Source organism: Corvus hawaiiensis, chromosome 2 (assembly GCF_020740725.1).
Source record: "Corvus hawaiiensis isolate bCorHaw1 chromosome 2, bCorHaw1.pri.cur, whole genome shotgun sequence".
NCBI classification, from domain to species: domain Eukaryota; kingdom Metazoa; phylum Chordata; class Aves; order Passeriformes; family Corvidae; genus Corvus; species Corvus hawaiiensis.
In genome coordinates, this window is record NC_063214.1 from 83,444,177 (window position 1) to 83,460,810 (window position 16,634).

At 36.8% G+C, this 16,634-nt stretch overlaps 1 protein-coding gene across 1 annotated transcript in view; it reads left to right on the plus strand.

Annotated features, from left to right (window-relative positions):
• Positions 1-16,634, plus strand: part of PCCA (propionyl-CoA carboxylase subunit alpha) — a 273,709-nt gene that overhangs the window by 31,823 nt on the left and 225,252 nt on the right. The window contains exons 5-6 of the mRNA XM_048295883.1: positions 7,584-7,697; positions 9,200-9,253. Coding sequence (XP_048151840.1) covers positions 7,584-7,697; positions 9,200-9,253 — 168 coding nt within the window. The remainder of the gene's footprint in view (positions 1-7,583; positions 7,698-9,199; positions 9,254-16,634) is intronic.

Genomic DNA, 16,634 nt, shown 5'->3' on the forward strand with positions numbered 1-16,634 from the left:
AAATACATTTATTAAGTGTCTTCCCAAATTGTTAGTGTATGCTCTGAACTAAAATTGTCCTGTTTGTCCGGAGGCTTGCCTAGATAGTGTATTCCAAAGTAAAAATAGTCTGCAGACATATGAGCGCAGCTGCAAGCTTGCAGACTTTCTTCACAGCACCCCAGACGTCAGCAAAGGTTGTGCTGAGTGGCTGGGCAGCCTCTAATCTTCAGCTGAGCAAAGGAACTTGGTAGCTCTCCCACCAAGGGAGACACCAGTGGAAGGAGGCAAAGGGAATGCTTTTCCCTCAAGATTGTTAGTGTGTTAGTGTTAGTAAAGGATGAAACATTCTGGTTTCCCCTCCTGATTGCTCTACCTCTGTTAATCCTTCAGTTAGTCCAAAGGTAGATTAGTGAACAAGGTGACTACTGACCTACTTTTTCAGTTATTCTACCAAACAAAGACTGATTGTTCCTGGTTGGTGTTGAGTAAAACATGTTGGAGATTGTGATACAAACTAACTATTTCATTCTGCTAAACTTTCAATAGCAAACTTGTGATACTAGTTCCTGGTCTTCACTGTTTTGGAGGGTTCAACACAGTAAGCACTTGCAATAAAATTCTGATAGAGAAGCCTTCTTTCCCAGCATTGTTCTAGAAGGTGCTTCACTGAAGCTGTCAAAGAATAAAGATATAGGAAAAGGCTTTCAGGAGCCAAGGCCATTCTGGAACTCTTCTCTAGAGTCTTATCTGTAATGTCTTCAGGACTCAGGAGGCATTTTCTTGCTTGTCCTGCAAGCAGAGCACAGTTTGAGAGCATCACTCTGATGGGTTTAGCATGGTCTGGTTTTCACAGTAGGAGTGATCAGACCTCTAGGTACAATGGGGAGTCCTTTCCTCTTCATAATGCAAACAAAATTGTGTGTCTTTTTAGCAGCAAACAACGTTCCAGAGCTTCATCCATGGAAGAGAGACTTGAGACTTACTTTTTCCTTTTTTAAGGTTACAAAAATAAATTCATGTGTATAAGTGAGAATGCAAACAGATGAAAATCTTGATGTGTGTTGAAACGTGCTTTCTCTTAGTCTTGGTAAGAAATGCAGTCTTCCTTGCCTGGTTAATGTTGCTCATCTTTTGGATTGTTCAGTTCAGCCTGGTTCCATTCATTTTAATCTTAGTTGAAGAGTGTGGATTTTTGAGGCCCCTAGTTAGTGGGGTTATTTACTGTCTTCATTTTTTGACCAGTTGGCAAACTTGAAGGACAAGACTGGGAAGTAAAGGGTGTTATTTTTTTAAATTTATTTTTCTCAGCTGGTGTCCACTAACCAGGGATCTAATACTGCAGATGCTAATGGATGGGCTGTTTTGAGGGTCATTGTAGAATTGGAGGGGAATGTAAGTAAATGCCCTTCACCAAAACATGTTTGAAGGCCGCTGAAGAGTTGTTTTACATAGTCCTTGCATAACTATTTGTGGGCCATCAAATTAAAAGAGTTAAAATAGACTTGCAGAGAGATCTGTTTGTGTTGACTCTGCAGGCTGACCTGCTTATTTGCATAAATTTTTATTTAGGTTTTTGAAATGTTGAGTAAAATTAAATATGGGAAATATAGGATAGTTATGCTATTTATGTCTTTCACAGTTTTGTTTTTTGTGCACTCTAGACATGTTTCCATTATTTTGTTTTAGAGTTAAATGCTGTAATCGTATGGCAGTATTTCTTTGCAGATAGCACTTTAAAGGCTGTATGAATACTGCACACTTTGTGCTCATACTTATTGTATTACTGGTGTGTATATTTTAGTGTCAAGCTGCTAAAGACACTTAGGTCAGATGAAAGATGTGTTTTTGGCAAAGCAGTAAATTTGAACCTTTTTAGCATCTGTTTGATTTTTTTTTTTTTTTTTTTTTTTTTAAACTCAAGACTGTTCAATGCCACAGGCTTTTTGTTCTGTTTTGTCTGTCTCTTTTGGCAATGGTGCTGACAAGATTTGAGGTGGTTGGGTTTTTTTTAGCTACCTTACAAAGGATTTACTCATTAACCCTATTTTATGGGTTGAGCTAATTGTGATTTGTCTTGCTGAGCGGTATTATGCAGTTTGGGCCAATTAAGTGAATCCACTTACACCAACGGATGTTGTTCCAATGTGTAATATTGATTTGAGCTATAAAAGGAGAATGACTTGTTTGATTAGATTTCTTTGTCTAAACAATGCTTAATCTTATCTAGTGTACCAAACAAAAGTGTTTTCTTCACTGAGGTTGTTTTAATTGCTTCTTAGATTTGATTAGTACTGTATATGCAGCTATAACAGTTTCCCTATAATATAAATTCTGAAACAGCACAGAAGAATTAGGGGGAAAATGGAGCCTGCAACTCAGTATAACTGTCTCTGCTGCATGAATATCAACTTGTGTTGAGACCTGGGGATGTGTAGGCTGACCTACTCTGAAAAACTGGGACACTGGGGAATCCCAGACATTTACCTCCTCGGAGATGGAGGGAAAGGGGAGTGAGTGTGTGTGTGTGTATGTGTTAATTAGGCATTTACACTGAAGTAAATTACATCTGTCACATGATAAGCCTTAGAAACTGCTGAAGTATATAAAATCATCTGTGGAAACTATGCAGATGATATTGAACACTATGTTAGGAAATGCATGTAGATATATTTTTCTTTGTTGACAAAGTCAGCCTTTACTTTTTGGAGTTAGCAAATGAGAATGATTATGAAACAAACTGGGGAGAAAAGCACTTTTTGTCATGAACCAGATCTATAGGAAGGTAACAAACTTGAGCTGCTGAATAATTATAATGCTAGGGATCTGTAAATTTTCTGGGAGTCTTTGATTGTTTTATAGATTGTATATGCACTGAAATAAATATTAAAATACATTTAAAAAATTAAAATTAAAATAATTTTTAATACATTCTATATCCATACTGAGAACTTTTCTATGTTTAAATGTTGAGAGACATGCATATTTAAATGTAATTTGTTTATAATATAGATTTCAACCAGTGATCTGCAGTAGGTGAGTGGCTCCTGGAAAAGGTTACCTTGATACTGCTGTGTTAAACAGAACACCTCTAGGAGACCTATGTATATTTTAAGTAGCAAGTTATTAATTTTGATTTCTTGAAATGATGATTATTTGAGATACAGGTTTAATTACAATGATGATTCAGTAAATTCAGAGTATGGCTATGCGAGAGAGGATGCTACTGTCAAATGAACACATGTGCTACTCTCCAGGATAAAGGAGAGCTAACAGTCTAGGTAATTTGGGTATGTCCTATCTCTGATTCAGTGCAGCTCTTCTAAACTGGGTTATCTGCAAGGCAGATACTGACTATTTTTGTGGTGTTCATATCCAGAACTTTGGGTTATGGACATATATGTCTTCTGAAGTATGATACCAAGCCCTGGCACCAAACCTGGTTTATAAATCCTCCTGCGATACTGAAACATAACGTAGAAGGATCTCCAAATCCGGTTGCTGCTACTGTTGCCACCTCTTACTGCACCTTCACCCTGAGAGCTGCTGCAGCCTGGAGTGGTGCCTGGAACCAGTCCAGGCCAAAAATGACAGGCAAGTCATCCCCGATGGACTCCTTGCTTTACTTGCCTATTTGCTGGAAAGGTGGTAAAGAAACATGAAGCTGTTCCTGTGTAAAGATCTGGCAGGATTTGCTGATTTAGGTGCCTTGCTGTGAATGTGGCTTCTGGACCTAAACTAGCTCTGTAACCAGTGGCCACTTCTGTGCAGTGTGCTTCTGAATGACTAAGCTCGTTGGACTTGAGCTGGTTCTTGTATCTGTATGTGGTCAGGAAGACCTGTGTAATAAAATGGTTGTTGTACTTCAGATTTTTTCCAGTTGCCTTTGTATCTTAATCCAAAAATAGTTACACCATTTAATAGTATTCATTGTAATGTTGTTCTGCTGGGACTTCTGCTAAATCCAGAGTTTTATTATTAGTAGCTTATTTCTCATAGATACAGGAGTCTGTGATGAGCTAGTTGGCTGTTTGTGATTGATTTGGGTTTGGATTTCCAAAGGTGACTGTATTTAGTCTCTAGTTTTTGAATTAGGTTGAGGTTCTATAAAATGAAGATTCAATAGGTTTTGATGATTATCTGTTTTTGTAATATAATTAGCCTTTATGAAGTAGACTACTTGAAGTATAAAACTTTTACAGAAATTAAACTGCTTTTACACATAAGATGTCTTTCCATGATTTCTAGTTGTTTATATTCTCTAACATAACAAGCCCTTGGTAGCTGCTTGAGATTTCTCTTGAGGCCCAGGTAGCCCAATATGATTAAAACCTTCAGTATAAACCATTAAGCACTTAGTTTGAACTGCTTTCCAGCCTTTGTTGTTATTCATTCATGCTTGAGATTGCAGAGTCAATTCAGATATTTATGAAGGAATTGCATTTTTTCAAGAACCTCCATGGACTTGCTTCTTTGTTGACATTGTTTTTTTTTTTTCTTGAACTAAAACAGAAAAGGGAGAAATTACACCTCTGAGGTTTTAACTGTTAGGGACTAGTTTTGAATACCTAGGATTGTGTCATTTAGGTTGAGTACTTAAGCAATCCTTGAATTTGAAAATCAATATATTTGAAATTTGTAGTGCTTGAGGAAGGGGAGTTGCTGGATTTTTTTAACTGTCTAGAAATATTTCATTATAAGTTGGCTTCTGCAGAGGTAAAGGTTTAGTGAATTACTGTGTCAAGTAGGTGGCACTTGGTAGTAAGCTGAAAGTTTCAGTTGTCATGTAGACTCAAATGATGGCTTTTGTTGTAATGTTTGCTAGTAATTACATTTGTACTATGCTAAAAAAACCTATGATGTATTTGTGTTACAATATTTGGGGTATTCTTCATGAACTACAGTGCATTATCAAAGAAATCTAAATGCTAAAGGGAGTTGTCATTATGAATTAAGAAGTAGCAGATTTCCAGTTTATATGTGTGCTGGTTTACTTGTAATAAAAGTAGATATGAGAAGCCCCCTAGATGGAAAAGCTGTCACGGGGACCTGAAAATCAAGAGGTTTTGAACTAGTGGAGGTGGAATGGAGACTTATTTTTTGAGAGGTTTGCCTGGTGCTCTGAGGAGATGTATCAGGTAACATGAATGTGATATGGTTACTGATTTTCTGTTGTGTTATACCTGTGTGAGGTATATTAGGGTGTATTGAAGGCTGAACTGGCACTGAACTAGAGAAGGCACCAACAACTTGTAGTAAGGTGAACAAAGAGAAATGGATTTACCAGGTTACAGGGTAGTGTGAAAAAGGAAGAGTTGAAACTCCAAAGAATTGAATAGCAATGAAACAATTCAGATAGGAGCAGGGAAATGTTGGGGAAAAGTGCACAAAATTGTTTATATGTATAAAATCAATTGGTTTGCAATACCTTCTATGGCTGCTTTTGGTACTAGTGGACTGTGTTGGTGTCTTAATGTGAGAAGTGGGTGGGTGTGGGGTTTGCATCTTGATACCTAGAAATATCTAATGATATTTAGTCCTTTTATATAAGGAAGCTTTTGGTTTTGTAAAACATACATGCTTAATTAAGCTTAACCTTGAATGACTTTGTTTAGAAATGTAAACCATACGGGGATTCAGAACAACTTTAAGCATATAAACTGATCGTGAAGATAAAGGGGCACATGCTGTTTCTTCAGCTTAGTGCTGCAGGAAGGATGACACAGGCTAATCTTGATAGTGTTTTATCAAAATAGGTTAGTTAGTTGCTGAGGTATATGTACTAGAAAGCACTAAAACCTGCTGCATGATTGTCTGTGCTAGTGATTAGGATTTTTTTTTGGTTTTGCTCTGTTTATATTGTGAGACAAATGCTGTAGTGATAAAACAAAACAGTTGTGACTTTATAGAAGCAATAGTTGAAATGTGAAATGTGTGGTGATTCCAGGAGATTATGTGAACTCTCATATACTTGAGAATATAGCAAATTCAGAAGCTATTTAAGATAATGTCTCCAGAGAGAAACGTGGAATTAGGTGGCAAGTTAATGTGCTTCTTGTTGGTAGGATTAGCTTTTGCTAAGTTCAGAAAAAGTAAATAAAACTGAAGAAAAAATTAAAATGCTTAATAAGTGACTCTCTTTCTTGTTTGATACATTTGTTATATTTACCTGCTACTTACTTCTCATTGTATTGTTCAAAAGATTGTCTGACTGCTGCTTGTCAGTGTTTGTAGATGTTTTTTTTTTTTCTGGCCTTGTTTCTTCTGAATGAGCCAACAGTGTATCCAGACTACGTAACTTCTAACTAGTTTGACAGACTTGACAGCCTTTGTACTACTTGCAAATAAAATTCCTTTTCACAAAGAATGAAATTTCCTGTTAATAAACCAAAAATATTATGCTGAATCACAGAATATTCTGAGTTGGAAGGGACCCACAAGGATTATAGAGTCCAGCTCTTAAGTGAATGACCCATACAGGGATCAAACCCACAACCTTGGTGTTATTTGCACCATACTCTGACCAACTGAACTCATCTCAGGGTCTTATATTTCTCAAATATTAATTTTCTAAAAGAGCACCATTTTTAGACAATATATTCTCAGTTTCAAATGCTGAAGATTATACGAATAGTTTTAAAAATTGGTAAGCATTGGAAATGTCAAATTGTCATTCTAAACAAGTCCTACTGACAGCTAACAATCTTGGACAGTTTAAGCAATGGCATGATTTCTTAAAATACATACTGCAAGGAAGCTTACAAAAAGCAGAATGAAGAAAAACTGGTTGTTTTGTTTAATGGTTATATGTGTATCTTACTTCAAAGAAAGTATTCTGAACTCTGAAAACATGTTAAAGACCAATCTAATTAAACTTCTTAAAGATAAGCATTCGTGTGAGATGTAAGACGACTTCTAACTTCAAACATAGATATTTTATTATTCCTGGTAAAATGTTGGAGATGTTTGTCCTTTTTTTGTTTGGCTAAAAAATATTTGGCAAATGCATATAAATGAGGATACGATGGATTAGAAATCAAACATGAGCCTGCTTAAATAATTCTCAAGATTTTCTGGTTCACGTGTGGTGATATTGAACTCTTTAGTCATAGGCTTTAATTTGTGCATGGTGCTGATCTGATGCTGTGCAGGGACACTCATTGCATCCCTTCATTCAATTCACTCTAATTATCCCCAACTTCCTGGGGAGCCTGCTTAGAACTGGTCATGAATGTTTGTTATTAAGTATTAAGATATTAGACTACCCTGGTTACAAGTAACAAAGTAGTTTTTAGTCTGAATTTACATATAGATGATCAGTATAGGAAGCTGAAATTCTATTTGTCATGATTTTATTTAATCAAATTCAAAATAATGTATTAGAATAATAAAACATTTTGACAGTGACTTAAACTCAGAGTTAAATGAAATGAGATTTATTGTGCAAGTACTTGTATGCCAGTGTTGGTAATTTCAGTGTGTATTTTAGAGTGGTTATGGTATGTAAATGATCTTTGACACAATCAGATTTGTGTGCATGTAACTGGGTGATGGTAATTATTTTTGCTGGGAGCATCTGTTAATGCTGAATTTTGCCTCTTCAGGTTCACGTGAAAATGGCGGATGAATCCGTCTGCGTTGGCCCAGCTCCCACCAGCAAAAGCTACCTCAACATGGATGCCATCATGGAAGTCATTAGGAAAACCAGGGCCCAAGCTGTGAGTCTGAATGTGTCTATCTGCTGCAGCTGTTTCATATATAGAAAGCAGAAAAGCCAGAGTTTGTATTTTTTTTTTAAAAGGTGTGGGGGGGAAGTGATTGAATATGCTATTCCAGTTAGTTCATGTCACATGAGTTAAATGTGTCTGAAATCGCTACTGGAAATCAAAGGCTTTGTAGCATCTGGCAGCACTGGTTGCTGATCCTGCAGGTGGCTGCTGGATTCAGCTTTCACACCAGGGAGCAGCTTCAGTTCATTTCCAAATTTGCTGCGGGAAAAAAAAATCCCAATTAGTTTTGAGCGCTAACCCTTTATATGCCATAATGGCTATTTTGAATGTTTTGGAAAGTGTGTCCAGAAAGGCTTTTGCTTAAACTTCGTTTGAATCACTTTCTATGTTATATAAATGTTACTTGTAGGAAGATAAATGGTGCATCCCATAATCGTTTTTGTTTCAGAATGTTTACAAAATGCACATTAGCTAATTTGTGTAAATGTGGGCAAGTCTGCCTTTCTCCCTCCAAGTTGGCCAGAGATTCAAAGCTTAACAGGAATCAGTAGGAAAAACTAATATGTAATCATGTTCACATTCCTAATGTTCTTTGTTCTGTCACTGAAATAAATGTATTATTCAGAGCTACTGTACACAGAACATTTACTAAAATAAAATTTGATGTGTATGTATCAGCAGCACTAACTACCCTTTAGCAGTTGGATCAGCACTGTAATTTGTTTCAAACATGATGTTTTGGTACAGTGCCTTCAGGGGCCAAAAACTTTCCTATGAAGAAACCCAGTGTTTTCTTCCCTTTGAGTTTCTGATTATGAAACCTGGTTACTGGCTCTTTAAAAGAGGTGAATAAAATGGCTTCTACTTTGTCTATCAGAGTATATTTGATCCAGAATCTTATGTGACTTGCAAAAAGTAAAATGAAAACACTTTCTCATGGTCCTCTCAAGTAATTAGGCTGAATGTATATTGGGGTGTGAGCAAACGAGGCACACAGGATGCTTGACTTAGACTAATGAAGAGAGTATATTGTGCTCTCAAGCCGGGGTCACTAGAGATAGGAGGCTTACGACTGTGGACCTATGTACCATTATTAGAGTTAGTGCTGGAAATATTTTGGGGTGAGGAGTACTTTACAGTGGTTAGTGAGGAGTGTGGTTGAGCATGTATGGGGAAATCTGCAATGGAGCTAAAAAGAGCAGAAGGCAAATCACCAAAAGAAATGTCCATTTGCTCTGCAAACAGCTCCATTTGCTCTGCAAACAACCCTGTTGTCCCTAGTTAAGTAAGGAAAGTTTGTTTCAGAAATGGTAGCTCAACGACTTAGGGCAGAAAAATCAGTGTGTTAAGAGAGTTTCTTAAGGTATTAAACCTATTTAAATGCTTAGTAATGTACTTCATCATCCCCAGTGTTTGAAAATGTGCTAGCAATTTTGGTGTCTGGTTTCAGAACTCAATCAGCTTGAATTTTTTTTTTTTTGTCTTCCAAGGTACACCCAGCATATGGATTTCTTTCAGAAAATAAAGAATTTGCTAGGCGTTTGGTAAGTTACTTTTATTTGCTTGGCTGTGACTGATGCACTAGGTGGCACATATTCATTTCAAGGTATTTGAGGAGTCGAGCTACCAACTCAAGGCAGATCTAAAAGATATCTTAACATAGAACAGTTCAGTATGCTTTCTGTACATGTGGATTTCTTGCGTTTTGAGGATGTAAGTGCAGCCTGAGTTTTCTTTTGGGAGAAGCCTGTTTGTAAGAACTTTACCCAGGATGTAAAAACCTTTAGGCATTTTCGCTTATGCCTGGACTGTTTATGAGGCTGCTCTGCAAAACTTGGTCACTGAAATGATCTAGGTTAAAAGTATCTGGTTTTAAGTGATCATTTTGGTGATTTGTAGCACAGCTGGTGAACAGCTGTATCAGCAGCCCTGAGAAGGTGCTGAACTGCACTTTGGGATGGGAATAGAAAGCTGTTTAAAAATTTGCTTCTCTGCTGGTGGTATTCTATCGTGGAGCTGCTTTCTCTGAAAGGACCAAAGAGTCAAGAGGGTGCTGTTTTCACTTTGTCTGAATTTATTGTTCAAAACGTCTTTACTTCAGTAGGGTTTTTGTATATCACGAACTGATATATAGTCTGATTTTATTTTTTTCCAAAAGCTTTCCTGCAGCTGCTTAAAAATGTGGGCAGTGCTAGGAGGAAGTTACACTCACAATGTTAGAACAAAGTCCTGAGTGGATGCTGTCTGTGTAGTCACTGCAGATCATGTGTTATGGTCTACTGGTTTTGCTCAGAATAAGGCCAAGCACATACTACATTGAAATTCAAAGTAAAAAGCCATTACAGCTACTAACTTTGTTATGGAGTGAAACGAACTATGTAGCTGAAGGAATACCTTGTTTTACAGGCAGCAAGATAAATTTGGTTCTGCTTTTGAGAATAATTTGCACCCCTTTGATTCAGGGTAAAAAACTTAGATGAAGAATGTGATTCTGAAATGATTGTTCTTTTGTCCTTAGCATGTGTGGAACAGGTCTTCCACATATCTTCCTTGACTATGTTCCTTTAGGCTTGAGTTCTAGTTGTAATACAGACCCTTACTTATTTAGATGATTATTTGGTGTTAGAGAATACCACCTGCTCATTATCGAGACTATTTGAGAATGAAACCTCGAACTTTCATACTTTGCAGTTGCTGTGATTTGATTTTTTTTTTTTTTTTAAAGCCCCTATACAAAAACACAAGTGCAGGTTCTGTGGGATGCTGAATACACCCTGCTGGGTGCTGGTGATGTTAAAGTTGAAAGGAATTCTAAACACTTGGTGTTTGCCAGGATTTACCAAATCTGGGGTAATCTCTTACATGTTATTTTCATGCAGTTTAGCAGCTTTCTTTTATCACTGTTTTTGTGTCTAACCGGTACACTGCTTTGTGTACCAGAGGTTCTTTTTACAGGGAAGATTCCTGGCTTAATTTATAACAAACACTGTTCTCAATGGATTAGACCAGCAGGATAGCTTAGTTGGCAGGTCCTGTTTTTTTAGTAACAAAAATAAGTCAGTGAAATGGAAGTGCTCACTTACACTATTTTGCTTTATGTTTTTCTGCTGAACTTGGGAAATCGGTAGTTATTACTCTGAACTAGGCACGTTCTGTAGTGGTGGGGTTATTTGCTAGTGTTGGTTACAATATTGGTAATGTGACAGTCTGGAACACTTTTTTTGGCAGGATTAAGCAGAAATGGAGGAAGTACAAACATTCCTGTAGATCCTCTCCGCCCTCCTATTTTCTCATCTTTTCACTGGGATCCTAGAACAGTTTCTGAACAATTTCCGGAAATAATGTGGTGACTGAAAACATGTTTGAGTTTTTGGTTGGTGCTGTAGTCTCAAAATACCTTTAATTATGTTTCAGAAACCCAATGTGTTCAGTTCTCTAAAAATATAATAAAACAAGGTAATGTGATTTTGCTTTCTGAAATGCACTATTTAAAGTCTCAATCAAGACATAATCATGCTCCCCTTCATGTCAGTGGCTCTAGAAGATCAAACCCCTAGTGAGAACTGGTGAAATGATCTATCTTTTTATCACTAGGGCTGCTTATATTTTTTCAAGACACTCTGATTAATACAGTTAGGAGGAAAACTTGCCTGCTGTTTCTTTTCTTTATTGAAGAATGTAACTGTTATGTTGTTAAACTGTTACAAAGTTGCTGAAGATGGTTTTTGTTCTGTTTTCTTTCTCCCTATCCTGTTCTTTGCATATGTGCTAATTTGTTCTTTTGCATTGAAAGTAGTGATGGAACTTATGAAACTTGGGCTTATTTCCTGGTATGCATCTGTACTTTTAAACCAAACATCTTAAATTGGTAAACTGAGAAGGACACTAAACTTTCTAAACTTGCCAATCTGTAAGAGCAGTAATGAGCTCAAAGCAAAGCTTTTTCTTCAATTAATGCATGGAGGGTCAGCTCACATATAATCCCGCTGTGTGTGATTTGAACAAAAGCATGTCTTTTTGTTCATTATTGTCTGAATGCTTCACGGAATAGTATACAGCTATAGATAGTATTTTTGAAGAATTTGATACTTAGAGTATTGAAAATTGTTGGTCTTTATTTTTTTTCTTCTTTAGAAACTTAATTTTGTTCTCTCTTAAATAGGGCAAGGGAGACACAAATAAATGATCCTTTGTTTCCAAAGCAAAATTTCCAAAAAACAATCAGTGAGTGAATATCTGGCATGTTGTTCATTGTGATTCAATAAACAAATTGGTTCATTCAGTCCTGTCTTTGTGTATCTATTCTGGTTGCTGTTATTGGCTGACAGAAAAGAGATCCATGGCATTTATATTGAATGAGTCTGTCAAAGATTTCATAAATATTAAGGTCAATTTCTTAAAGATTGGTATTTGAACGTGGAATCTTTTGATGAGTTTGATACTGCTGATAGCATTATTATGTAGAATAACAAAATATGGGTTTATGCAAGTGAATGCATTCCCTTAGAATCAGCAAATAAGTTGAGACTTTCACATGAAAATATATTTGCATGCATAAACTAAGTAATTTCTCTCCTTCAAGGAATAATTGCATAATATTCAGTATTGTCATAAATGTTAAGGTGAAGTTAAAATCTATTGCTTCATTTAAAAAAACTTGCTAGTATCCTTTGCCAGATGCTATGGAGAATTGCAAGAGCAGTTTGTTCCTTTCCTGCTTTAGAAGAGTTCGCTAGTGGTCTCTGTATTTAGGTTAGCCTGCTTAGTGTTTCCCATTTTTAAAAATTAATGCAGACCTTTTCTGAGAAGGTCTGTCACCTCTGTTATCTGAATCAGGTCTTTGGAATTTGAGAAGAAGAAAGGCCTGAGACTAAGGTGAGCCTTTTGGTTGACTGATAATTGAAAGATACGCTTTTCTGAAATTGCCATTTTTCTGTCCTTGCTTACAGACCTCCAGAGCAGCTGTTTTGGTGGGGGGATGGGTGTGCTGAGTCAGGTCTCTTAACATGCTGAATAGTTTGGGAGGATTGGCCCTTGGTCCCAGTGACTGTTTCCTTTTTTTTTTTTTTTTATTCTGGGTGAGGGAGGAACTGGGGGAGAAAAGAGTGAGAAGAAAGCGACTGTGATTGGCTTGCACAGTCATTATTCCAGAGTGCTGCTGCTTGTCTAGCTGATGTTAGCAGCAAGTAGGAGTCTTACTCCTGCAGTTGAGGTTATGTATGCTCTAGCTTCCTGGCAATGATTATAAACTTAGACCTTGATGCATGATGACTCTGCGTTACAGTTAGCCATAATAGGATCAGTTTTCTTTTTAATTTAAAGAAACGCAAATGAACTTCCATTTTACTGTCTACCATGAAAGTCCCTTGGGATGCTACTGCTAAAAACAAAACAAAAAAAATCAGCTAAATTATTCCTTTGCAAGCCTAGTATAAAAAATACCAGTTTGTAAGATGATAAATCTTCAGAGTATTTTGGTGTCTTGTATGTATGTGATAGAGTTCGTGCTTTCATGAAAGGTCATGGATTGGGGTGTATTTTCTCCAAGGAAATCATTTAATATGTGCATAAAATCATTTCAACATGATAGCAGTTAAAGTTGCAAATGCAGCCTTTATCTGGAATAGTCTTTTCTGAATGCGGCCTTGACAGTATTCTGATGTTCTGTTTCTTGATGCAAAAATAGCTGGCCACTACCTCCTGCCAAAATCCACTCCTTGCAATAGAAGCCATAAATGTGGTGAGACAAAACCATTCAATTTTTGAATAAGATATGAACCTTTTTGGAGTTCCTAGTGGAACCTGGTTGTATACATCTTTTGTACCTTTTTAGCAACTACTGTTTGGTGTGACTCGGGGGAGAACAAAGCAGCCAGTGCTATTTCTCTTTACCTTTGAAGCTAGATTAACATTCTTGGTGGAATTAAAAATCCCAACAATGTATTGTCTGAAATAAATGGGAAACGTATATGGAAAGGGTTGATCGCATGTTTGTAAATGGCTGCTAAGTTTGAGAAGGAAAAGGTAAACCAAAGAACAACTTGTCACCTTCTGTAAGGGGACACGTCTGATCTGTGAAGAGCTTTGTGCAGCTGGATCTACCGATGTATGCACAGCTAATTATGGGATTCTCACCGTTTAAAATGTAAACTCTTATTGGCAGGAGTGTTTCTTAACCACTGTTGTGCATGGCTTTGTTATTTGTAAGCAAATTGTGAAGTTCCTTTATCATGATTTTTGAGACACATTTGGTATGATTCTGATGCTGTTCCCACATGCATTAGCTTTTAACATGACAACTCTGGATTAGCAAATTGTAAAAAGGTGGTCAAAAAAAGGCAGTGTGGAAGCTGGTATCAAGAAGCTGCTTATGGCAGAGATTGTATACTTCAAGGAGTGGGGAAGACAGCTTTTAGTGTGTGTTTTGTACACTATGCCTTGCAGGCCAGAGTTTCATTGTCTACCAAAGCCAGCAGTGTGTCTGCTACCACTGTCTGTGGTGGCTTAAGGTGCTTTGTCTGTTGGAGACTAGGGGTTTTGTCTGTACAGGGTAATAGGGTAATAAGCAATGTACTGGCCTAAGTGAACAGGTCACCACTTTGCTGCCCAGAAGATCTCTGCCTGTGAGCCTGTAATTTTGATGCTTATTTTGTTCTGAGGCAGAATGCTTCTGAGTGTTACTTGTATTCTTGTATTTAATTCTGAGTAAACTCTTTTTCATAGAAAAAAAGTCTAAATCTGCTGTATCAGGTTGGGTGAAATCCATGGGAGAGACAAATAGTGTGTGTATTGAAACATGGGCAGCGTTTGTCAGACATTACAAGTCCATACGAGCTAGAAAAATGCAATTGAGTCATCAGAACTGTCTGCTTTGTGCTTACTGGTGTGGAAGTAGGAAGGCTGTATTAGTCCTTTACTGTAGAAAACTTCAAATACCTTTGCTAAAAGCCTTTGATGGCTTATGTTTTGTCATCAGTGTCCTGTTTAAGATTTCTATGCTACAGAACAAATTGATGCCAGTTCTCTGTTTTAAATTTCAAATCACTATCTTGGGAACCGCTGTATATAGCAAGAGCATTTCTTTCAAGGTCAGGCTTATGCCTAAACTTAAAAGTCTTGGGATACATATCTACAGGTCTTGTGGTTATATATGTGTATAATCTATATGCATGTATTTAAAGATGCAGGGTAGTGTTTTGTCAAAGATTCATGTAATTTGACAAAAGTACTCTCCTCCCTTTTTATTCTTTTGCCTAAACTTCATGATCTTTGTATGTTTTTTCTCTTGATCTTCTTTGTGATTAGACAACTTCTTATGACATGGCACTCTTGACCTATTTGTATTTGTTTTTCACTTAGAGTAAGCCTTTATTTTTAACTTGTGTTTTTTTTAAAGCTATGTCTTTTCTTCAAATGGCTTAGTTTGAAAGTTTTAATGTGTGCAACTGTCCTTAGGAAAAATGCATGCACAAAACCTCTTGATTTGAGCAGTAGTGCCTGGCAACATGAGACTCTTGGTGGATGAACTGTGGGCTTGAATGGCTTCTGGAGGAATGATTTAATGCTGTGCATATGATTAAAGAAGATATTAGAGATATTTTTGCCTATATGGGCTATCATAAATCATTTAATGTTTCTCATGAGATGCCTTTCGACAGCAGTACTTTGGCATGCTTATTAAGTTGTGTGGTTCTGCAGATGAATGGATTTTTGCACTCCTGATTTGTAAAAATTCATTATTTCTTGATGTGCAGTGTCACTGCAATAGTACTTACTTCCAGGCTTACAGGAATCCTTCCTGTTTCTTCAGAAATACTTTGTTCTGTCCTCTTTTTTCACTGTTGCTGTGTCTGGTTGTGATAACAAAAATGTACTGCTCTGTTTCCACAATTGCAATTACTTTAACTGTGTGTACTTGTCTTTTTCCTCATTACAAATGAAACTTGCAAATGAAATCCTATGTAATTCTCTTCTTACACTGATAATATTATTTCCTTTCACTTTCTGCCTCTTTACTCTTGATTTGCAATCATGCAGACAAGCTTGTCTGGTTGTGGTAAACTCTGTCCATTCTGGTCTATGGTGATTTGTTAATTTGTACTGTTCTGTTTAACTGATGTAAGCTTGTGTGGTAACCTTGCAAATGTGATGTCCTTCTGTGTTTCTAAAATCAGTTTTAAATTTCCCATTAGTAATAGTGGAGTTGGATTTGACATGAATGCTTAAGAGATATGTGTTTGAAATCAGAACACTTGTTGCTCTGTGGATTCTCATTTACTTTTGTGGCAAGACAGATGAAGCTTCAGCTTAGAATTCAGCATTGTTTCCTTAATAATCACTTCTGTTTTCTGCCTGCATTTTAAGAAATTATGTATTTTATAGTGATGATCTGTGTTCAGTAGATCTACCTTACAGATTGAACACTTAAGAGTTTATATATAGTCTTCATAAAATATGCATATCAAGAAAATTAATTCTTACTTTAAAGATGAATGCAACTTAGTAATGGGGGTTTTTTTGGTGCACTCTTACAGTTGAAATATATTGGAGCAATAATGTGCATGGTAGTACCGTTTTCCCTATCACAGTGTGACTATTCTGTTTTCTGCTGTGGCTGAAAACTAATTTCAACAGGACCAAAATCAATCTACTGAATACACACTTCACTAGCCAAGATGTCTTCTTACAACATGTTGTATTTTCATACACAAGGGGTTTTGTTATTGACAGTGGTGTGTTACATGAGGAGGGATATAAACATGCTGCGTCTCTTTCATCCCAAGGCTAGGATGTGATTACTTTTGAGGGAGGTTTTGAGGAAGTTTTTAAATTTAATTCTTGAAGCCTTGTTTAGCTTGGGTTGACCTGCTGAAAAGCAGCTCTGAGAAGGAGGACCTGGAGGTCCTGGTGGACAGCAAGCTGTCC